General features: G+C 32.9%; 2 protein-coding genes across 4 annotated transcripts in view; one reads left to right on the forward strand and one right to left on the reverse strand.

The window, feature by feature from the left end:
* Window positions 1-24,756, reverse strand: part of LOC146998652 (uncharacterized) — a 464,415-nt gene that overhangs the window by 53,159 nt on the left and 386,500 nt on the right. The window lies entirely within an intron of this gene.
* LOC118198515 (uncharacterized) overlaps window positions 1-24,756 on the forward strand; it is a 63,234-nt gene that overhangs the window by 28,053 nt on the left and 10,425 nt on the right. For 2 of the 3 annotated variants that reach the window (XM_035370207.2, XM_035370208.2), the window contains exons 3-5: window positions 14,265-14,554; window positions 17,464-17,752; window positions 22,066-22,253. In XM_035370207.2, the coding sequence (XP_035226098.2) occupies window positions 14,265-14,554; window positions 17,464-17,752; window positions 22,066-22,253 (767 nt within the window). Of the gene's footprint in view, window positions 1-1,030; window positions 1,416-14,264; window positions 14,555-17,463; window positions 17,753-22,065; window positions 22,254-24,756 lie in introns of those variants that run through there. The other variant, XM_035370209.2, reaches the window with a different exon arrangement.

Here is a 24,756-nt window from a genome sequence, read left to right on the forward strand (position 1 = left end):
ACATAAAATTACAAAGTTTCTTAAAATAAGTTAATTAGAATGGGACTAGGATTAGACTTTACGGAACTAGTTTGAAAATTATAGGTGGGAGGGTTCTGTAAAATTAAAATCTGATATTTCATATGGGTAACAGAGCTATACGAAAACTAATTTACTGATCAAAATCATTTTCACATAGCTATAAATTGACTTCGAAACGCTTTCCGCAGATTTACTAATATATATATATATATTTTTATGTTACTCTTTTTTTTAATTGATCATTCCATCTTGGATAAAATAGCATTCAATAGTAAATTTCTAAACATAACTGTTAAAAATATAACAGCGAGTTTTTCATACACAAGGTATGTATTTTAACTATAAACCGCATTCAGTGTTTTATTAATTGCAGTTTTTACACTTCAACACAAAAAGTTTGCTTTAACTAATCGCTTTCCGCAGATTTACTAATATATATTTTTTTTTATGTTACTCTTTTTTAATTGATAAATATTTAATATTTAATTGATATTTTTAACTACAAACCGGAGTCAGTGTTTTATTAATTGCAGTTTTTACTCTTCAACACAAAAAGTTTGTTTTAACTCTCCTAACCGTTTTTATAAAATTTTCCTCTTTATTTTAAGAAGCTTTGTAAATGGAAGTAGAAGCAAATGCTTGTAAGGATATTTAAGGAAATAAAAACCTGTAGCTATTTTTTAAAAAACAAACATATGGAAATCAAAACTAAAAATCTTTGTAATAATCGATAATTTTTAAGCGATCCCTACTTTGAGAACTTGCACTCTTTCAAGCATTTACGAAAACAACACGAGCTTTCAAACGAATGATTCCGAACTTCCCTCCCCCCTGACTGTGCTCTTTCTTCTGGAGCACGCCATAGTTGAAGCAGGGGAAGCAGTAGCGAAGACTGGTTTTTCGAAGCTTCCCGACAGAATACGAAACAGCATCGAAGGCTTCCCATTGGAGGGTAGATGCAAGGCGAAAGAGGCATTTTACCCAGCGTGCACTGCGTCACTCTCTTCGCACTCTCCTTTGACACAAGATGGCTGAAGCAATACCAACCTCTTCCCGTTGGACTTGGAATGAAACGGAAGCTTTGCTTAGAATCTGGGGATCTGAAGTCATCCAAGGAAGACTGGATGGGACTGTCAGAGATACAGAAGTATATAAAGAGATTTGTAAAAGTTTGTCAAAGTTAGGAATTTCGAGGAATTCTCTTCAAATAAAGACAAAAATCAAAGCCCTGCGGAGGGAATACCGTATTCAAAGAAAAAAACTAGAAGTCGTTGGTGCTAACAGCAAAATAAACTTCAGATTTTTTAATCAAATGCACAAAATTTTAAGTTCCAAGGCTGCACGAAATACTGACTCTGAGGCGGAAGCAGAAACAGTGGGTTTGGACGAATCAGGTAAGATATCTTAAATTATTTATTTTTAGTTCCATATTTATATCATTGCAATATTCTTTTTTATTTCAATGAAAATTCTTTGCTTACAAAAGTTTGTCCTAGTAATAAAATTATTGTAATTATTTTCTTGACATTTAACATAGTGTATTTTAGAAACTGAAATTATGTCTAGTTTGGTTTTGGTTTGGTTTATTTAATTAGGGCAAAGCACACTACAAATTATGTCTAAGAGTACTTTAATTAATATTAGGTAAAAAAATATTAGGAGAATAAAAAGCGCACCCCTTTCACCCTCGAATTCTGCTGTGCCGTATGAAATGAGAATGCTAGAGATAATGTCGCCGCAACTCTACGTAACATTTGGCGAGATAGGGTTGCTATAAATGGCTGTTTTATCCCCATTTATGTACAGCATCAGAATGGAAGTCAACGAAGAATAGCAGAAATAGTTATCGCCGCAGAACCATTTAATTTGAACTAGAACGGAGCATTTTCGGAAAAATTAAAATTACTTTTAGAAAAAAAAAAAAAAAAAAAAAAGCCCTGGGAATTATTTTTGATAGCTAGGAAAAAGTACATATTATGTCATTAAGTAGTAATAAAAATTTGCAGCCTGTGCATTTCAGATTGCAGTTTAACATTACAAAATTAGAGAAATAAATTATTAAAATAAATAAATAAATAAAAAAAATTCATAAGATTAAAAATAAATCACAATCTAATCGCGGTATGCAGATCTTATTTTAACACTTGGAAAAATTTAATGTTAAATTTAAAAAAGCTTGCTAGTTTTTAGAATTATTCTCGGATATTAACATAAAATAACAAACTTTATATTTCTTAAATAAAATTTTACATGCAAAATAACATATTCAAAATGGAAAAGAACCAAATGTTAAAAAAAGAATTTGCTATTTATGAATGCCACGTGGAGTCTTGTATATTTATTTAATATTAACAAAAAAAGAAAATTATAGAAATAATAAATAAATAAGTAGTTGTGTATGAATTTAATTAAAACTCTTGCTCAGGAGGCTTGACAGAAATATTTCCTTCTAGTGGTAATATTTTGCAGAAATATTTCCTTCTAGTGGTAATATTTTGCGTTCTACCACACAAGAAATCTAGGAATTGAAACAAATGAACTCCTCGAAGAGGTTTCGAGGTGTTTTATAAAACAATAGGAAATCATTCATCAAAACTAAATCAAATTTGAAAATAAGTTATTGTAATAAATGGCAAAAAAAAAGCATGGCTAATGATATAATCAAAATAATAAAAATGATAATAATATATAATATACGATAAGCGTGTAACATAAGAATTAAATGAAATATTGAAGCAAATGGGCGGGGTGTTAGACATCATAGACAAATAAACATTTCCATTTAATATTTAATAAAATGCATTTTTTATTTGTATATTTCGGGAAAATATTTATCTTCTTATATGTAACTGAAAGAATATACGAGAAATATTTTATTAAAGAAATACTAAAATTCTATTCTAGTATGATTTATGTTTGGTACATAATTCAATGATAAATGAAAATAAAAAAATTACTACACATATCAAACATTCTCCAGAAGCAAAAAAAAAAAAAAAAAATTTTTTTTGGTACTATTCGGTTTCGAGGGCCGTAAAAAATTTGCAGCGAAAATGTACGCGCAGAAGCGCCGAATCTAGCAAACGCGCCCATTTAACAGCCCGCCAAATCTAGCTAAGCGCTGATTTCAGATTGCGTAAGTTTATATAGTTCTATATTTCTTAAGACGCCATTCAAAAACTAGTTTAATTTTTAAATCCTTTTTTGATTTTAAATCCATTTTTAATATCCTATGGATTTAACAATTTGGGAATTGCCCATGACGAAAAGTCGGCAATAGAATTTTGGGTAAAGTGCAGAATCACCCACTGCTTGACGCGTTTTTAAGAATTGCACATACTCAATATCCATGTGCTCATCGACCTATTTTTCACTTAAAAAAAATCCCAGAATTGCACAAAAAGGGCACTGCGCACAACCTTGGCTTTATCTATGTATACATCGACCTATTTTCACTTAAAAAGTAAAAGAAAATTGACAAAAATCCAATTGTTTTTACCCTTGTAAAATGCGGCAAACAAATAAGTGAGCGATTCTGCACTTTACCAAGAATATTTTCAAAGAAAAGGCATCATTCATTATAGAAAATTACGTTTGAACAACCAACGAGATGAATTAGCGATAAGTCGGTAGCGAAATAGCGATGCAGGCATCCATTCAGTTATGTTTAGCAATTTTTATATAAATTATAATAATGATCTGAAATATTTATACTCTTATGCTTCCATTCAGTCATGTTTAGCCTTTTAAAGCAAATATAAATTATAATAATAAAAAAGTATTATAGGAAATTTACCTTTCATCTAAATTAAAACATCAATCTTAGATAGTTATTTACTATTATACTTCCTTTCTTGCCGCAATTATTTTTGGCAGCATTGGCATCAACAATAGTTTGGCGATTTTTTACGGCCCTCGAAACCGAATAGTACCAATTTTTTTTAGACTACAGAACGTGATTTGCAAAATTTTTCAGTTTTTACGATTTTAACAAATGCAAAATAATTTTTTAGTTTTAACATTTCAATATCATTATTTTAATTTTTATTTTGCTCATTTTCTGTTACTTGTCTAGTTATAATTATTTTTACTTTACATCATTATATATATATAATGTAAGAAAGGCAAACTAACTAAACTTAAAAGGCCCTGTGAGGTCAAAGGAACCGAAGTATCACTTTACTTTTTAATTATATATATATATATAAGTTAAGATTAAAATACTTAGTAACAGCCGTAAGAATATTTGAACTCTACCTATCTCTGTTTCCGAATTACATCGCAAAAGAAAATTTTTTTATAAACAGAAATTTTAACAATTAACATTAGAACCGAAATTGATATATATGTAAAATAAAAAGTGTGCAAATAAAAATTATAAATTAAAATATCAGTAGCCTTTTAACCTTCCCCCCCCCCTCTATTCTAAAAATGGTAATGGCTTACTCTGCATTTTATAAACGCTGATAACGAGCTAATTTGGAACCTGACCTCAAAATTTCGAGAACTGAAATTTTCTCTTAATACGCAATTTAAACCTTCTCTAAATAGGCTGGCATATTGGATAACCGAGAACATTTGTTTCTAGCTATCTTGCCTTTAAGATGCTACTTCGCTCGCTGATGTGTCGTTTAGCGTCCGCTAATCTTTGTCCATTGCTCTAAAAATATAATCTGTATAAAATTGAGCACCCACAATAATGATGTTAAATGAAAAAGAATATATGTTCTAAGAATTGCTTATCAAGGAATAAAATTATATGGGAATTTACGGCTACGTCTATCTTCGAGTGTCATTTTTTTAAGTAAGTAATAAATCCTCTCGAAGTTATTACAATGCAAAGAACTATCGCCAATCTGTTGCAGCTTTCTCCAAGTTATCGTAGCAGCATATTGCGCGGAAATATTTTGAATATATATATGTAATAATATGACTTGGTGAAAGAAACATGCAACGGATTGACGATTGTTCTCTGCAATATAACTTGAAGAGGCTTTACTGCATATAATTAGAAAGATGACACTCAGAGACAGACATATAATAAAAACAAACGTAGAAGTAATAAACAGCAGGAATTTTGATGGCGTAGAAATGTTGATCCATAATGAATAGGAGATTGGCAACCGAGGCACAGCAAATCTTCATTTTACTTTCAGTAAATATATTGCGGCCACAAACAACTTGCCACATTATATATGCCTATTTCAAGAGATTTACATTTTTGATAACTTTGCAGCAAGGAAGAAGCAGCAGACAGCTACCCCGAAGAGTAGCGAGCACGTGTGTTACGTTCAGGATGAAATCTTAATCCGGACTGAGTTAGTTTTGGTTCTCAGTGCATTTTGATTGGATAATTAGTACTGCTGTAAAATTATTGGCTGTTTGAGTTTTAGTTCCATTTACATCATCAGAATTATGTAAAAGTCATATGACATGGATTAATCTCGAAATGATGCAGTGCAAATAGAGATTACTATTTTTGGAATACAGAGGGGAAATTAATTTGCGTTGCTAATTTAAATTATAATTTATATTTTACATATTTTTTTATTTTTCTTACACACACATACATATATATATAATATATATAATTTGAATTTAACAAATATTCTGATTTCATATAAAGCTAATATAAAATTAAAATTTCATTAAGAAATTTTAATTGTTAAAATAAAAATAAAATTAATTATTGCTGCGAACTAATTTACAATATCATTTAAATTCTAAGAGCATATGTAAATTAAGTGCACGTATCTAAAACCATGAAAAAATATATTATTCCAAAAAATTAAATTGCATAAGTGAATGTAAGATAAAAATATGAAAGCAAACTTCTAAATTTAATTGGCTATAACCTCTTTTATTTTTATTTAATTTGGGGAGTTCATCTGTCTTAAAAATAGCTCTATAAGTCTAAGCTGTGTCATTCAAATTAATCATACGATCTTATGTAATGTAACGCTTAATGCAGATACCTCTTGCCCAATCAAATAATTGTAAACTAAAACTTTCCTAACTCGGAACGGAAACTTTTCGACTCTGTTCCTTCTTCCTCTGAAGTACTGCGACATTTTTCGCTTACGCTTTCATTCTAGCAAGATGCTGCTGCAATCATCTATGCTCGCTTCTATCGCCATAGTATCAAAAATGTAAATTTTCTGGAAATAGGCACAATTGGAGTGAATTGTGACCACAAATGTGAATCTAAATAAAAAAATGGAATTAAAGCCGCCTCGACTTCCGAGTTCTTAGTCTTTACGAATTCTACGTTTTAAGTATGAATCAGCATTTCTACGCATCTACATCTCAGTGTTTTTACATCAGTGCTTCCAAAATTGTGCTTTCATTACATATATATAAATCAAAATCTCAAAAAAACGGAACGAAAAGGAACTGTTTGATCTTTTTGCATTATTTAAATTACACATTATTAAGAAAACGAAAATAGTTTAACAGCAAGATTGACGGAAATGCTTTCGAAAGAAGAATAGAAGTGATAGGATAATTGAAACCGTGCAGTGGATAAAACGATAGTTCCACACATGAACAAATTTGATAAATAGACTGGCCACGTAGATATGGTTTTCCCTGTGTGTAAAGCAAATGCGCTAATTAAGGGTCCCTTCTCTTAGGCAGATAGTCATTTGTGTGCTTTGCCATAATCCAGTATTCAGGATAAAGGAGTTCCGTTATCTCAAAAATCCTATTGTTGAGGCAAGAGTTCCCCCCCCCCTTTTTCCCCTCCATCGAATATTCTGAGAGCATTTGTTTTCTTCATAAATTTAACAGTTACCTCTAAGGAATAAAACTGCCTGAGGAAAAAACTGGTTATAAAATTGGTGATAGTTTTCGGAATCCAGTGGTTCATTATAGTATTACAATTCGACAGAAGTTTATAGTGCTAAATTTCGGTACAGCAGTATTTCGTTTAAGGTAAATTTTACGTACTTTTATTGTCTTAAATGTAATGTTTTGTGTCCAGTGCTTTGTGTAGCGATGATAAGGCACTAAGAATTCGTGATCTATAAGTGTTGTAACTCATGACGTATTCGATCAGCGTTGTTGGAAAGCAGCTTAAATATTGAAAAACTTAGTGAAGTTTATATGTAGAAGGTACCAAACACATTAACAAGTTTGTGAAATTTGTCTTTAGACATTAACATCAGTCGATGAATTATTCATGATTTCTTAGTTCGTTATTGACAATGAAAGACGCTGCGTGGAAACATCGTGCCGTTGCGTTTGGAGGCGATGGTGCGACGGCTGGGTGATGATAAAAATACTAGATACTATATTAGAGAAATGATAGCTATGCTTTTTCTCTTTGTTAGCCTCGCAACATTATCGATAATCAAACCAGAAATATATCGATATGAGATTCTGTGTCTAGACTTTAACACATTGGTCGCAGTATATTGATTGTGAAATTGAGATCATAAAAGATAGCAAATGTAAAGATATTCTTCTTTCAGCAATTCAATCTATTTTTACTAATGTAAATGTATGACAGAGCCACCTATTTTTCAGCCCTTAAATCAACCTTGCAACCCCCTATCAAGCAGGTTTAATGTGCAACTGTGACTAGCCCTAGTCAGATTTTTTAGCGTGCTTTAACGATCAATAAAGTGAACAAATTTGCACTTTCAATACAATGTTTATTGATTTGAGATGTATTCACAAATTTATTATAATATAGACTTCGAGTTAAATAATTTTCCTCAACTCTATAAAGAATGGTGTCTGAATGTTCATACAGGTAGATTCAGGGTCACGTCTTAACACACGGACCAGCTGGGCATTTAACCTGAGGGCGCCACGAGTATAGGGGCTGCATGCCAGTCCATTTACATTTTATTTACATTTCATTTCTGTGAGTGATTTCATAGGGGTCCCAGTACCCTGGTTTGCCCAGCTGTCAATAATACTGTTAAGACGGCACTGATTAGACTATGCAGTATAATGGAAAAATTTGGTGTAAGAGATGCATTTTTGATATCCCATCATAAATCTTGAATCGGTACTTACGTATTATCCCGTCGACCGTTAGTAGAAATTTCGACAACGGTCGCCAATCGTTATTGCGGAATTCTAAAGGAAATGTTCATCTATAACAAGCGCTAAATCGAGCTGCTGGGCCATTCTGCTTGGCTTGGTTTGGTTTATATGATTACGACAAAGTCCTTATCTGCCGGAGGGGAGGGTTGCCATCGTGGTGGACTTTCTAAGTGAAACTGACTCATATGCACTTTATACATGGGGAAAACCACTACTGAGCCTTTTGACGAGATAATATTACCTTTGAATCACCCCCCCCCTCAAGGATTCCTTTAAACGGTAAACGGTGTGCTGTTTAATTTTGTCAGGCGCAAGGCGCACAGTATCTTCTTTCCCTTTTCTATTTGCACGCAGGGAAATAAAAATATATGTTTCATTCAAAATCGAATGTCACTGTTTTGTAAGAAGATTTATAAGAAGATTCGATGTATTTTTCTTGATATGAATCAGATATTTTTTTAAACCTATTCCAAACAAGGATTTTTTTAACTTAATATATAAGGTACTTCTCCCGCCTTCTTAGCATGCTTTCGTAGTGTAGACGTCAGCACGCTGGGCGCGTATTCCATAGGTCCTTGGTTCGATTCCCAGCGAAGGCGTTGTTGCTCATTTTTCATGACTCCTGCTTCCCCACCCCCCAAAAAAAACTCTCATGTCTCTATAAATATATTAATTATCAAGTCAAAAATAATGTTATTTCAAATTACGTACCGGGTGTTAATAACTCAACGGGTTTAAAAACGCTGTATTTCAAAATATATTACGCGTGAAACAAAGAATGTTACACGAAAGTAACTGGGGAATAGTCCAAGTTTATATCTCAATTTAAAATTCGGAGAACTCCCTCACCCACTTCTGTATTGAGCAATGCGTTGAAGATGATTTAACGCTGTTCGCACTGCCTCCTCGATCTCTAGACCTTAGGATGTATTCGGAAGGGTGCTTCATTTTTTCTTTGGGTGCATGTTAAAAACTGTTTACATGACCCCCTCTCCACTAATGAAAAATTTGTCTGAAGTCAAGAATAGCATTACCAATGCATTTATATGGCCATTCGTAGAGGATCGAATTCGTAGAATCGAATTCGAACACTGCATTGATGTACTGCACTGTATCGTGTGAGCTGAGGGAGTCACATTGAAAAAAATTTGTGAAAACTTGGATGCGTACGAAGATTTATTTTCATGCATCATTTATTGTTTTATGTGCTATATATTTTGAAACCCGATGAATCATTTATAATCACTTTGCATTCTCATATATTAAATATCTGAGACGCAGAAAAAGGTCGAATAAGTTAAAATATGATGGATTTTTACTAAAACAATATTCTAGAAATTTTTCTAAAATAATTAAACTGGTAAAACTAATTACTTTAGTCATGGTGAAGGTCATTTCTTGATGGAAGAAGATGAAATCGAGTCTGCTGTTATATTTAATAGCGACATGCTAGCAGGAAGCTTCTTTGCAAAACCCTCTGTTTACCAATATTAAATTTGTTTCTTACATACCAAAGATCAAAGAACGCCGGATTAGATTTTATGTGAAATTTTTGTTCAGAAGTAGTGTAATTGTGCAACTGCCAGTTTGTTCCTTTCATTCAAGAACACGAATGGAAAGCTTGGATATTTAATTCATTCAGGTAAAGCACGTAACACAATCTCCCTGATAGAGGGATTCATGCTTGGAGGAGTCTCTAAGAAAAAATGGTTCGTATTTACGTTATCCATGGAAAAAAGTTATTGATATATTTACGTTTTCCATGGAAAAAAAGCTATTAAAAAGGAAGTGTATATATGTATACATCCAGTCTGTTACTCGGCTTCCTGAGCTCAGTTAAAAAAAAAAAAAAAAAATGTTTTTATATATATGTTGGTAAACTGTGCATATTTTGCTTTAAAAATGATTGAATTATGTTGTTCTTATCTTCCGGTTAAGGTTTTTATGCTTTTAGTTAATCTGCTTGCAATAGTAAAATTTAAAAGTTGTTTAAGTGCAGCTAAGCCTAATTTTTTTACCATAGCAGCCGTATTTGTTTACATTTGAAACTTAGCGAAATAGTGAATTACGTTGTATTATGTAACACGAGAACGCGCATGAGGTGTCAACACACCCCAAGCAATTAAATGACTTAAAAATTAAATATATTACTACAATTCAGTAAAAGAATGCATTCTGTATTAATTGCAATATTTTTTATATAGAACAGCTTAAATTAATGCTAATTTTAAAATTAATAACTAATAGATAATTTTTTTCAGATGTCTATGAATCATTGATTTCTATGAGAAATGTTTTTTTTATTTGTGAATGTAATTATAATCCAAATTATTACATGAACAACGAGTTGTATAATTAATATTGAAATCAATTAGGCCCAAGAAGCAAAATATACATGAAATACAATATATACATATTTTGCAATATATACATGAAATATCTCTTTTACAATGCTCTTGACATATGTTTTTTACACTTCACACATATAGTTTTTGATTTTCTGTCTTTTTCTCTTGAGCACATGTAACATCTCCTGTATTATATTTTTTTCTTTTTTTGTGGTTTATCAAATCATTTTTTGTAAGAAATTGGCCAATTCATAACTGGTATACCAATTGTCTGTGGTAAAGTATCTTCGGATTTGTATAATGGAGCTAGAATGCGCTTTGCTATTTCACTAGAACTGCTGACTTTCTTGCACGGCCCATCTGGCTGCTGACATGCGTCAATCTCCATGTTGAAAGCATAGATAGTTCTAGAATCAACCATAGCAAATATCTTTATACCATATCTTGCAGGTTTCTTAGGTATATACTGCCGAAAGGAGCATCGTCTTCGAAAATGTTCTAGCTTTTCGTTCAAAGTCACGTATTTCTCTACATGATATAATTTCTGTCAATTCTCGACAAAATTTTCAAATAAATCTCTTATTGGAGCTAATTTTTATCCTTTCCTATAAAATAGTCAATTTGATCACAAGGAATGTCTTCTGAAGAGTGGCACTCTTCTTCTGATTCAGACTCATGATCACTAAAAATATCTTCACTATCTGAAGCTTCTGATTCTTCTTCTATAGAATCTTCATCCGACGAAACCCCCTTTAACAAATTTTGAAGTCTTTTCATTTCTTGATCATACGTGAAATGAGGAAAAGATCGAACAGAGCGACTTGCACACTCCATGGCTCACACTGAAAAATAGTAACACGAAAGCGCGCGTGGGGTGTCGGCACACCCCAAACTATTATTTAAACAACAATAAACGCTCGGAATTTGCCGTGTCCTCGCGAGACGTATAGAAAATGACCTTGAAGGCAGCTACTGATGGACCTAAGCATTTCGAATTATAGGGGGAGATTGCCAGCGAATTTTTTTGAGCGTGGGGTGCCGAAACACCCCACGCGCGTCTGCCCGGGTTAAGCTTTTACTGTTAAAGGATGATTGCATGAAGCAAATTTCTGTCTTCTGATTTCAGAAATGTTCCTCTTTTTTACTTAAATTACTTTGCTTGCAGTATCTATTAAGGGAAAACTGATATACAATGAAAATTTAGAAAATGTTCAGAATTTAGATTTAAATTATTTAAATATCAATATGAGTGGGAAAATAAATTGTATTTATTATTAGGTTCCAAGCGAATACAATAAATATGCCTTATTATTATTTATTTTCGCTATTTTGAACTGAAATTTCATCATTAAATCTTGTAATATAATTTAGTTCTGCATAGTTTTTTTTTTTTTTTTTTTTTTTTCCTCTCTCATTGTAAACATTAATTTTGTAAATTTAAGTTCTGTAAATTGAACTGTTATTTAAAATTAAAAAAAAAAAGTTATTATTTTCCATGGTTGAGGTAATGCTTATTCTCTCTTAATAAGTACTTCATTTCTCATATTTTAAATTACAATTCTAATTTTTAAGGTTATGCAGTTGTGTATGATGTAATTAGACAGGTGCTTATTTTTTTTTTTTTTTTCTTAAAATGTGCTTGAAAAGTGCTTATAGGTGCTTAATTTTTTTAACTAAAATGTGGCTATGAACCTTGTTTAAGCATTTCAATTAGTCTGAAGAATCTAGCAAAGTATTTTTATTATGTATTTTTTCATTTTCTTTTAGTAACGTGAATAGTTGTGTATATTTCACGTAATGTTAATCTGGAAACTTTAAATACCATTTTTGATAATTTTTTTAATGATTTACGTTCACAGCGACCGTGATAACACTTAAATTTCCGTATACAATCTCTTTAAATTTTGCGCACAAGAGTTTGTATATTACTTCTCATGATGTAGACTAAGAGTAAAATTTAAATTATGTCAATTTTCCTTCAAAATTTTAAAAAATTCAATTCGTTTCACTTTTTAAAATTTTTGTGCATTGACTAACACATTTAGTCATACATTACTCGTGAATCAATATTTTCTAATTATTCTACTTCAACGTATGCAATAAATATATATAAAATATTCAATTTATTTCCTAAACAGTATGATTTTTACTCCAAATTGAATTGACTAAAATGCTTCATGAGAATAAGTTCTTTGAGTGGCAACTATTCGCGGAAATATTTGGCCTGACTAAAATTGCCGGTTTGGCTTTAACTTATAACTCGAGTAAAGACGAAACACTTTCATATTTACGTATTTTTATCAATTATTGTTCATTGAACGGGAGTTGGTTTGTTCCCCTTGAAAAGTCAACTAATTTCCGATCAATGACAATAATTACATGTTTTAATTTTTCCTTTTACAATTGTAATATTATTCTTCGTGATGATTTAACTCCAGTCCCCGTTAAAACATTATTAACATTTTGCTTTCAAATTACTTCATAACATCTTTCAAAATATAAGTTACCAGTATGGATGCACACTTTTAAAATAATTCTACTTTAATTAAACTTAGGAGATAATATAATCAATTAATCAATACTGTTTAGGAAATAAATTATTATTAACTAACTTTGCAGCAATTGCGCAAGTAATAATAACTTGTATTCGCACTAAATGGATTTAAGTTCATACAACATAAAATATTCAATTAATATACATAAATTCTTATAAATAAAAATTCTTTCAAATAAAAACTTCAATTAATATATATAAAATAAATTCAAAAATATGTTTTTATCATCATTATTTCCTTGTCAGTGACGGTTGATGTTTGTGTTAATTTTTGATATAAAATTTAATTTTTCGCATAAATTTCATACAGTAATGAATTTTTGTCACTTTTGCTAGTGATTATATTTAAGTGTGAATACAATCCAATAAAAAAATCTCATAAATTCAGATATATAACAAACATTTGTATCGAGATAGGTAACCTTTTATTTCGTCCGTCGTATTTATATATTGATATAATCCATAATAATATTTTTGTTTATTTTTTTTCGGAGGGGAGCCGAACTAAAAACGAATGCTTCTTTTTAACATTTAAATATTTTACCTAATTCGTAAATTTCTTTGATAGTGCATACAAATAGTTCAATCCAATCTTCTTATACTTTTTTTTTATTTAAATAGTTAGCCCTTTTTAATCCAGAGGGGCTTTGTCCCTGATGGACTATTGTTTTCGTTTTGCGATTTTGCGTTGATTCGCTATAAATGTTCGTTTCACTTTTCAAACTGTTGCCACCAAATGTTAAGAGTCCTGCATTATATTTGAAGAAATTAAATAATGAAAAATCTGCATAAATGTATGTATATTTCTCGCATTGTGGTAAAACAATGATACATAGAGCTATCGAATTTTGAATAACATAATCCTACTGCGAATATGGGCATGTGAAAGCCCAAATTTGAAATTTGGAATTTGTTTTATTATCGATTTCATATCTTGTAAAACTTAACGAATTTTTGATGAACAAGCTTAAGGATTTCAAAGCCAGCAATGGCAACGTTGTACAGGAAAAACAGTTTTATCTCCAGCGCACGAGACTCTGTATCGGAAATTCTAAAGATATGCTCAATTTAAATCTATTTTGCGATATTGCTCTTGAACTAAATTTCATGATTAAGTGCGAAGAACGTGATATTTAATAAATAAAGGTAACAGACAAAATGTAAAAAAAAAAAAAAAAAAAAAAAAAAAAAAAAAAAACGCTCCCTTTGGACGTAATTTTTCTTTTCTTTTGTTTTCTTTTTTCTTTATTTATTTTATGTTATTATCAATGTGAATACTTTTCCAGCTTCAGATTCCATTATTGCTGACACAGCAAGAGAAAGTTCAAGAGCTGAAACCACAACAGAAATCTCGAGAGTTGCTCAGAGATCAGTGGTTTTGGATAATCCAAAAGTTTTAAAAGCCAAATTCACCAGCTGTCGGCGGAGGATCAAAGAATGTATCAATAATATTGGACATGCAAATCTTCGAGTTAAACAGGAGGAGGAGCAGGAAGATGACTATATTGCTCGTCTCAAATCCAACGTCAATGAATTAAGACGCATTATTTCCAATTCAAATGCACTCCAATTACGGGTAAGTTAACTGAAAGATTTTCACTAGGTTAGCAAATATTAATACTAGTAAAATGTTAGCAATTATATATATATATCATGATTCGGACTGCGCAGTCGAAGCCTGGAACTCTTAATAGCTTTCAATATCGGTCATGGCTGTGGTTAAGGCATACAGATGAAGATAACGACTTGGATTTCGATAAATCATCAATCTTTATTTTTACACATATCCAATTAATTTCGCAGACACTTATAAAAATCATAATTAAATATGATAAATTTCTATGAACATTGGTTTTTAACAAGAAATTACGTAGTCAAGCAAAGATTAAGCGACGCAATGTTGACAGAACGGTAAGTAGGGAAGGAAGAATAATGACGTAGTTAATACGTCAGAGCGGTATTATTTATACCTAAGTCTGATGTAACTGTAGAGACAAGCTGTGATTGGTTAATTTGTGACTGTTACATATCATAGAAGATTCTCGAATTTGGGAGAACAGATGAATTTATGGGGAGAGCACCAAATCTAGAATGTTAATTTTGAGGTCCCCAATTATTTTTAAAGCATCTTTCATATTTTCTTATATCTTAGACACACATATATGTATATACCATTACGATTAAATAAGCTAAAAGTAGTTTTACGGCTGTCACGGCTTTGCAATGCATCTCTAAATATAGTGGTAGCTGATATTTAAACTAATTAAATACATTCGATTTTTTTTTCCCCTTTTTGAACGGCGTTTCAGTACATGTGGCGGAACTTGCTTATCACCCTGATAGGTTCGGGTTCGAATTTCATATAAAGAATGTACTTTTAAAGAGTCCCCTCACTTTGTAAATGCATTATCCATTTATGATCTTCTGGTACATCCTGGTAAACATTCTCAGGTATGAGGTTATGAAATGCTTGATGGGTTCAACTGTTCCCTGGTGAATGCCTAATTGGCAGACAATCTGCCGGTGAGTGACAAGAAATTAGAGCACTGGTACTAACACTTTTTATGAGGTTTTTTTTTTTATATATTTCTATTGTAAAAAGCGCATTAAAATAATGAATGTAATATAATGTTCACAAATTTTAACAGTTGTGGAAAACATTTGATTAAGAATTTTAGAAAGAAAATTTACTTTTAAATAAAAAGCCAAAAAAAAAAAAAAAAAAAAAAAATCAGTCGCCTAGAATAAAATAAACTTGATACTGTCTAAAAAAACTGCCTGCACCCTCTTGAAAAAAAGCAAATAACTGTTCCAACACACAACTGTTCCAACTAAAATTACCTAAAGGGATGAACTGTTGTTGGCTTTTATCCCGACGGGGGGGATACAGTTAGAACAGAACGATGATAAGAACAAATGCATAGATTGATCCGGCATTGTGCCGCGTAATATATTTAATATTTTGTTTGAATCATGTTTGTTATTGTTTTCAATAATTAATTAAAAGGCACCTATTGTAAAATGAATGACTCAACACTTCAAAACGAAGACACCTCAACAACTATTGGTGGAGAGAATAGTAATATTTGTCAGGGACCGTAGAGAAACAGTGCTTGGGATATCATTGTAATATGGATTGATGATAATGAAGTAGCAATAGAACTCATTAGCAGGCTTTCCTCCAAACATAGATCAACATGAATTTTAATCTTTATTACAACACATTTTAATCTACATGAAGCGTGTCAAGCAGATGCATGAACATCCTGTAGTACTTTCAAAATATGCCACTAATACTACAAGTGTAACCTTTTCCTCGAAAATACACCAATTATCTTATACGCTAGAAAATACACCAACTATCTTGGGTTGTTGTTGTGCTTCATCTAAGAAGGAATCATGCAAATGTAAATCTGAAAGAGCAGCGCTTTCATTCGAAAAATGAGACCTTGAAGCTCACTTATTGCTGCCGCAAATTCAGTGATAGTTTGGTCTGCCAAGAGTCATCCAACTTAATATGCTGGAAGGTTTCTTCAACGATATTTGCTTTAAACCACGAAAATTTGTATAACTGAAAGTCTACATGCGTGCTTGTTTGCGAATGAACAATATAGCTTCTGCAGATTCTCCCTTTTTGTGTAAACGATAAGTATTTGCTCACCAGTGCTTCCCGTTACTTCCAGAGCACTGCAGAAAAGTAAAAACCAACTCCCCCGCTAATTTTAACGTTTTTTTAACCCAAAAGGCATTAGCCCAGAGAGCTATAAATTTCGTTTCGGTTTTTTGCGTTGATTCACTATAAACGTCGGTTTACTTTTCGTATTGTTGCCACCAAATATTATCGCGCTGTGTTATATTTAAAAAAAAATAAATAATGAAGAATCCGCATAAATGTATGTATGTGTCTCGCATTGTGATAAAACAACGGTATCTAGAGCCATCCAGTTTAAACTAACGTAATTCTCCAACGAATATGGGCATCTGGAAGTCCTAATTTGGAATTTGTTTTATTATCGGTTTTACAATTTGTATCACTTTAACGAATTTTTGATTAACAAACTCAACGATTTCAAAGAGAGCAATGGAAACACTGTACGGATTAAAAAAATCATCTCCAGCGCACGATACTGTGTATGGGAAATTCTAAAGACACGCTCTTTTCTCTCTTAAAATTATTTTGCGATATTGCTGTTGAATTGAATTTTATGGTTTAAGTGCGAATAACATGATATTTAATAAATTAAGGTAACACACAAAACGTTAAAAATACCCTTTTGGAAATACCCTAATGTAAAATCTGAAAGCTTTCAGATTTTTTTTTTTTTTTTTCTTTCTGATTATGTTTCTGATTGAAAGCTTTCTAGTTTAGTATGTAATCATTTTGAAAAACTTTAGATATTGATTGGATTATAGTTGTGAAAAGAATTGATATTTGCATTGTTTTATGTTATGTTAAAATATCATTTTTTATGTATTGTTATGCAGATAAATGAAATGAGCAGCCAAGCTAGCGGACGAACAGATTCAACGAATGCAAGAGAGAAAAGAGATATACATGATGTAGAAACTTCAATGAAAAGGGTAGAATCCTTGATTGGTGATATTACGGCAGACATTAAACGCATCGAGGAAAGTAAACTGAGAATGAAAGATCTGCACAGCGAGTGTGGAAAGTATGTTAGTCTTTTAGATGATAACTGGAAAAAAGAAAGTCGATTACTGGGAAAGATACAAGCATCAAACAAAAATAAAGACGATCAGAAGTCAAACCCAAGTAAGAAAGCTTAGATCTTATTTTTCAGGTGATAAATATTCCTGTAAATAATAAATATTCCTTTACTGGGTTAGTGAATAGGTATTAATAGAATCTGTAAAGCCTATTATGCTAGAAAGATCGAATTCTTCAAAGATTTTTCAGATCGTGTTCTAATTACGTTACCAATAAATTTTCAATTAATAACGAAGGGTGTGAAAAAATTGTTGTTATTAATTTCAATTGGCGAATGTATGTGAGCGCATATGAGAAATATTGCAGGACTATGTATCTTTTTAATGATTAGTCGTAGTCATATGATTCGAATTTAAATAATAGATTCAATAAGATGTAAAGCATTTTATTAAATCTTTAATGTAACTTCTGTTTTCCGTAACACTCACCAGGATGTAAATAAGATTGAAATGTATTTTAAGTCAATGCTTTTGAATGTTTTTAGATGTAGAACACTTTACACTGTATCATCCAGCTTTGTCGTTGAATATTACGGCTTTAGCTATTTTTTTAGCTGAAATTAATATGCACTATTAAATTTCTGAGCCAGCTTAAGTATGCCAATTTGTGTAGTCTCCGACTACGATACCATTAACTTGAAAATTCAACTTTGTTACTTTAAATTTCCACAAGGGGCAGAATTAACTTGTACGTGGAAGTTGTGCTTTGTGTTCACTTCAAGATTTAATCATTCTGAGCTGTGACTCCGAGCGTGTTGGACGCACTTTGGTTTACTGCTCAATTTTCTACGAACTGGCCCAGTCCCGTTGGCGGTCAGTGAGTTTACTTATGTATCTTTTACACTTCGGCGAGTGATTCCTTAGGGTTTCACAGTAAGCATGTCCTTTTTAGGGCAGTAAATACGGATAATGAAGCTAGTGACTGCACAGATTCTGGATTATCGACTTTGTCTCTGCCATCTACTTCAAAACGTGAGGAATTTTTGAAGGATCTCAGACTCAGGAAAAAGCGGAAACAAAAAAAATAGAATGCGAATTCCGAGAAGGAAATTAAGAATGCAGAAATAGCCAGAGAAGAAAAAAAATACAGGAACTTATCCAGGAGTTCGGAGCTGTTTATGTGACACAACACTTGGAATTCGAGCTACGATTAGAGGAAGCAAAAATCCCCGAAGAACAGAACAAACTTGTGTTGGAACATGCAAGGAAAACTAACCAACTCGTTAGCAAGAGGCAGCAAATCGCCACAATCTCGGATAATAAAAGTTATTGAATTACCCCCAAAAAGACTGCGAAAATTTAAGAAAAGCCGATTCCGATGGAGATACCACAAGAGAACCGTTTTCAATTACTCAGAAAAATCGCAGAGGAAAACCCCGAAGGAGGAGCCAACGCCAAAGGCGTAGTAGTCCCCGGGGTTTTCAACGTCCGGGGACTACTGAAGATTTTGTGCCCCTTTCTCTGTGCCAAGAACGGAAAACATTTTATTCTAAAATTTCGTAACATCAATTTGGCGCCTCCTGAATGCTGCGCCAAGGGACAAATGTCCCCCTTGCCCCACCCTAGCTACGCCACTGGCCAACGCTGATAACCGCCGCCACCCATTGTATTTTCACAAGATGAAATCGATTGGATGACTTTGAATAAAATGTTCTTGATAAATTGTACAGATCCCTTCGAATCCCAAAATGAGAGGAAAATCCGTTTGCGTATACACTAAGAACCTGAAAGATTACAGCACGATGAATGAACTCTTACTTGAACAAAAGATTCCCTATCACTCCTACCAGTTAGAATTCGAAAAACCGATTCGGGTCATTACGAAGAACCTCCCCACTACTATCTAAGAAGACGCCATACATCGAAACCTAAACTCAGTTATCGAAAAAGTCAAGCAGTTTTCAAACAAAGGAAATGAAGGACAAAAATTAAACTTCCCATGTACCTACTGGAACTAAAAAGATCACCCGAAGGAAATAAGATTCACCAGCTCAATAATATGTTCAATTTCAACGTCACCATAGAGAAATACAACCCCAAGAAAAGACCAGTCCAATGCCAGCAATTCGGGCATTCTCAATTCTGTTGCAGTAAACTCCCATTAGATGTGTGAATTGCGGGCAACAACATCGAAGCAATCAATGCACCATGAAACCCAAAGATAAGCCAAAATGTATTTTCTGCGGACTCTGTCACGTGAGCAGCTATAGAGGCTGCAGCGAGTATAAGAAATATTTGAAGAGAAAAGCAGCCCACCCCAGCCTAAAGTTCCCGAACTCTCTGAGGAAAACTTTCCTAGCTCAAAGACTGCCTCGATCCCAGCGCAGAAAAATCCCCCTCAAGCCACTTAAGCGAGAAATGGAAAGGAAAAATCACTCTGCCTCCGAAAGACTTAAACGATACTATTAAATGGATTCAAGATGAAAAAAATTAACGCTTTCCTAACTTCCATCATCTCATGCATTGGTAAAATCAGAGCAGCAAAGAATCCAGCAGGGGAAAAAAAAAAAAAAAAAAAAAAAAACAGGCTTCCAAGCAGCTATGTTTCTTATTAATTTCGCTGAATCTGAAGATTAGAAAAGATTTAGCACTCCCTCTATGACAGACCAATAGGAACACAGGAAATTCACGCAGCTAGTTTCAGAACTTTTCAGTTTTCCCCATTCTATCTTCTTGAACCAGCGCACTTTTGCTGTCTGTTAGTCGGAGTACCTCCTGAAGGTGTTATACGCAAGGCTCATCACATCGCAACATGGAGAATCTTATTTCTAAAATTCTCAGCCAACAGTCCCTAAGGTTATGGTAGGAAAGTCGTGTCATTTCTGCATGCGTTACACACAGAATGTGGCTTTTAGCGTAGGCGCCTGTTCTCCATGTGCTTCGCACCTGAGCCTTCAAGATTTAATAAAACGGTTATTTAAAACCTTCTTAAAACTTGTCATATTTCAGACGGAGCGATTAGTCTTAGGACTTTGGGTTAATATCACACATCCACTCACCCCCCCCCAAAAAAAACGTAAATGTAGATAGTTAGACTGCAAAAAATTTATTTAATCTTGCGGTCATCGGTAATCTTGCGGTGTTCAAACGATGCCATTTCGGATGTCGTTATGCTGTATAACATTGTAAGAAAGTATCCCATTTTTCGTGTGTCTAACTAGCAACGTGGAAGGACTGTCGTTCAAATTTCAGCGACGGCATAGTTAATTTTTCGCATTTCCTAGTTTGAAAAGCCTAATAGTCTTTACAGTGTCGCCAAGACTGAAAGTCTGATATGCAATAACTCTTCAGCAGCTAGATTTGATCGTCTAGATTTGTTCAACCACCATTTTTTTTTTTTTTTTTTTTTTTTTTTTTTTTTTTTTTTAATTTTGTGTTTTAAAGTTAAGTATTATGCCGCTGTACCAGTGTTGTTGGTTCTTCAGTCTACATCAAATGATCATCCATTCAGACTACATCAATATATGTTCAAAATCATTGCCGTGGAATAGGCATTATTCTTCCGTATGATATACAGGCTTGGTTATAGTTGGATGAAACAGCACTGACTGTATGTTCTTACAATATCTCAATGCTATGTAATTGGATTTCCAAGTAGAAGATATTTATCACAGTACTCGCGCTTGCAATACAGCATAAACTCTATCTGCATGATGACGAATTGCGTCAATACTTTACGGTACTCAGCTATTAACCTTGTTAACTGTACTTATCTGAAATGCAGACTGTGGTGAACTGACCGTTTTATTCATCACAGTCCTTTGTTATTTGCATCCACCAGCAGCCGAGCGGAAAAGTCGCAGAACTCTGGTAGTTCGTTTCGAAGTTTGTATCCCGCGGATGGGTTGGCTGCATAGGCGTTTTCGTGGTTTTCCCCATGTATAACATGTATACGAGCCAGTTTCCCTTAGAAAGTCCGCCACAAAGGCATCCCTTTTTAGGCAGGTAGCCCTCGAGGCTTTGCCGTAACCAAATATTTGTTATTTGTACACTAACTTGTTACCACTTCTCATTGCCAGATCATTTTGTAATATATATGTCGATATTAATTATTTTGGATATATTGCATCATTGCAGTGACGTTGAGAATCATTTTATATTTGGAATGCACTGTCAAATCGGGTAATGGAAAATACTTTTAGATAACATTTACTATGGGAAGTTGCCTAAGAAGTTTATTGTAGAGATATTTCTTGCTATCGTATTACCTAAAAAAGTTCGTTCTTAAAATTATACCAGTATATGATTATATTACATATATGATATTGTCTTTATATGTTTATGATATGCAAAGCGCGAATATAATTCTGTGAGTTTCTCTTAAGAAATTTGTAGCTGTAAATTTTCTCTTGTACGCAGGTACATCTAATAGCTCCAAATCAAACGATGACAGTCTTATCAGAAATGAAGTGTCTGGAAATGAACCTGATATTGAGCCAACCAGAAAACGCAAGAGAGACAGCATGCAAAATGACTCTGATCCTGAAGATATCGATGTAAAACCTGATATTCGCTTGTTGAATAAATCAATAGCGGAAAGCATAAAGGTAAATCCCTTTTTGAATGGTACTTTTACAATAAATTAGGTTTGGATCAAGAAATGTATAGACATCTGAAATTAATCTGGATTAAAAGATTTCTCTAAATTTTGGAAAAGAGGGATCAAACCAAATAAAACAATTTTTTGAAATAACCGAGAAACATTATTTTATTGGTTATAGCCGAAAACATCGCGGAGAAAACAACGCAAGGCGGAAACGTCGTGGTACAAATCATCGTGGGAGAAAAGAAAGCAAAGAGAAAACTTCGCAGTTCTAAAGCATCGTGGTACAAAATATTGTCGTCGAAAATATCATGGTCAAATAAAGCACCTACAGATCATCGCATGATGATAACATCACACACATGCATTTTTCACGTTCTAAAAGTTGTGTTAAGTCATTAAGACTATTTAACTGTAAGATTACGTCATTTTTTCTCTTCTTGGCGCCTTGCATGGCGCAGATGTTCATTACAGCAACCCTGTAAACGCTTACTCAGTTTTTTTTTATTGCTGTTGTTATTAGTAGTAAGTCATCGCTTGAAAGATGGCACGCATTTGATTAAAGTTGTCGAATAAAATATTTAGTACAGTCCACTTCTAGTTAATTTGAAATTGTTGTATAACAACGCACGCGTCGCATGAACACTTTATGGTCCGTCGAGCCGGAGGTAAAAGATATCGTTGCTAAAATTAACTTTTTAGAACATTTGGAATACTTTCGTTTGGTTGTATTACGCATAACTTCATATAGAGTGTTTGGAATGCTTTCGTTTTCGTGTGGATTACGCAATTAAGATTGGATACTGTGTCATCGTTCATTTCCGGTGTTGCTGTCGAGAAATCTGCAATCACGGTAAGTGATAAATTATTTATTTGTTCATGATGAGTGAATTGAAAGCGATTAAAGCTAACAAAAAAAGTTTAAAATGCAGTATCAGAAAGTTTGAAAATAAGGTAAATTCTACAGTGGATGAAGCAGATATTTCCTTATTGGAGTTATACGAATCAAAAATATTAGAATTTAAAAAGGAATTAAGTAACATTTTCGATTCTTTATTTGCACATTGTGAAGAAAAGGACACTGACGAATTCATTAAGGAAAAGGAAAATGTAGTAGATAATCTCGATGAAATTCATTTGAAAATTAAAAGAAAAATTTCTGAGATCCGTTCTCAAAGGAATAGCTGCTCAAATGAAAACGGTTCGAGTAAAGACATAATTGTTTCGGATATAAAATTGCCTAAATTGTCTCTTCCAATATTTAGTGGGAAAATCGAAGAATGGATTGAATTTGAGGATTTATTTTCCGCAGCTGTGCATAAAAATAGCAAATTAACTAATGCGCAAAAATTGCAATATTTAAAGAGTTCGTGTAAGGCAGACGCTTTAAATATTATTCAGTCCATTCCAATTTCAGATTCGAATTATGACATAGCATGGAATCTGTTGGTTGATCGCTATTGCAACAAAAAAGATTTGATCAATTCTATCATAAAGAAATTAATTTCTATACCTCAAACGAGTGATTCTACTTCGTCGCTTTTAAAATTTATCGATAAGGTGCATGAATGTTTACGATCCTTGGAAGCATTGGAGCAAAAGGTGGAAAAATTTTCGGACACGTTAATTGTTTATTTATTAGTTGAAAAGTTGGATAGAAATACTCGGTGTTGGTGGGAAAGGTCACTTAAAAAAGACGAGATAGGAACGGTTAAACAACTGACATGTTTTTTGAAGAAACACGCTCGCACCCTATCACATTACAAACCTCCGCATGGGGAATCGAAACGCTCATTTAATACCAAAGCTCTTACATCACTTTCGGAAAATTCAAAAAATTGTCTTTATTGTAAAGCTGATCATTTATTGTTGAAATGTGCGCAATTCTTAAATCTAACAGTCAAGAAACGATTTGAATTTGTATAGACAAAAAAATTATGTTTCAATTGCTTATCTTCGGTCCACACAATCAAGGACTGTAAAAGTTCTAATACATGCAGAAAATGTCAGAAATTTCACAATTCGCTCTTACATTTTGATCGAAATGAAGAAAATTTCGATAAAGCAAATGGCACATCGAATCAAATCACAAAGAAGACTAATAAATTAAGCAGTAATCTTTCTCCAAATGCTGATACATTTACTCCAATGGCAAGCAGCCAAAAGGTTAGTGACACTAATGAAACCAACCAAGCAAAGTCCATTAACGGTACTGCGCTGAATATTTCCAGTTCTTTTAATAAACAAGTTCTACTTTCAACTGCAATTATTTTCGTTAAGGGTAATGATGGAAAATTTATCTCGCTGAGAGCCTTGCTGGATTTCGGTTCTCAAAATAATTTCATTACTAAACAAGGTGCTGAGTTATTGAATTTGAAGAAAAGAAAAATAAACGCTTCTATTTCAGGTATCAATGGTACAGTTATGAGTGTTAAGGAAAAGGCTGTAGCAACCATCGCTAACGCTACTAGAGATTTTATTCGTACATTACAATTTTTTGTTGTTCC

This window comes from Stegodyphus dumicola, chromosome 2 (assembly GCF_044657685.1).
Source record: "Stegodyphus dumicola isolate Sdum_Otavi_A_Nest chromosome 2, ASM4465768v1".
Taxonomy (NCBI): domain Eukaryota; kingdom Metazoa; phylum Arthropoda; class Arachnida; order Araneae; family Eresidae; genus Stegodyphus; species Stegodyphus dumicola.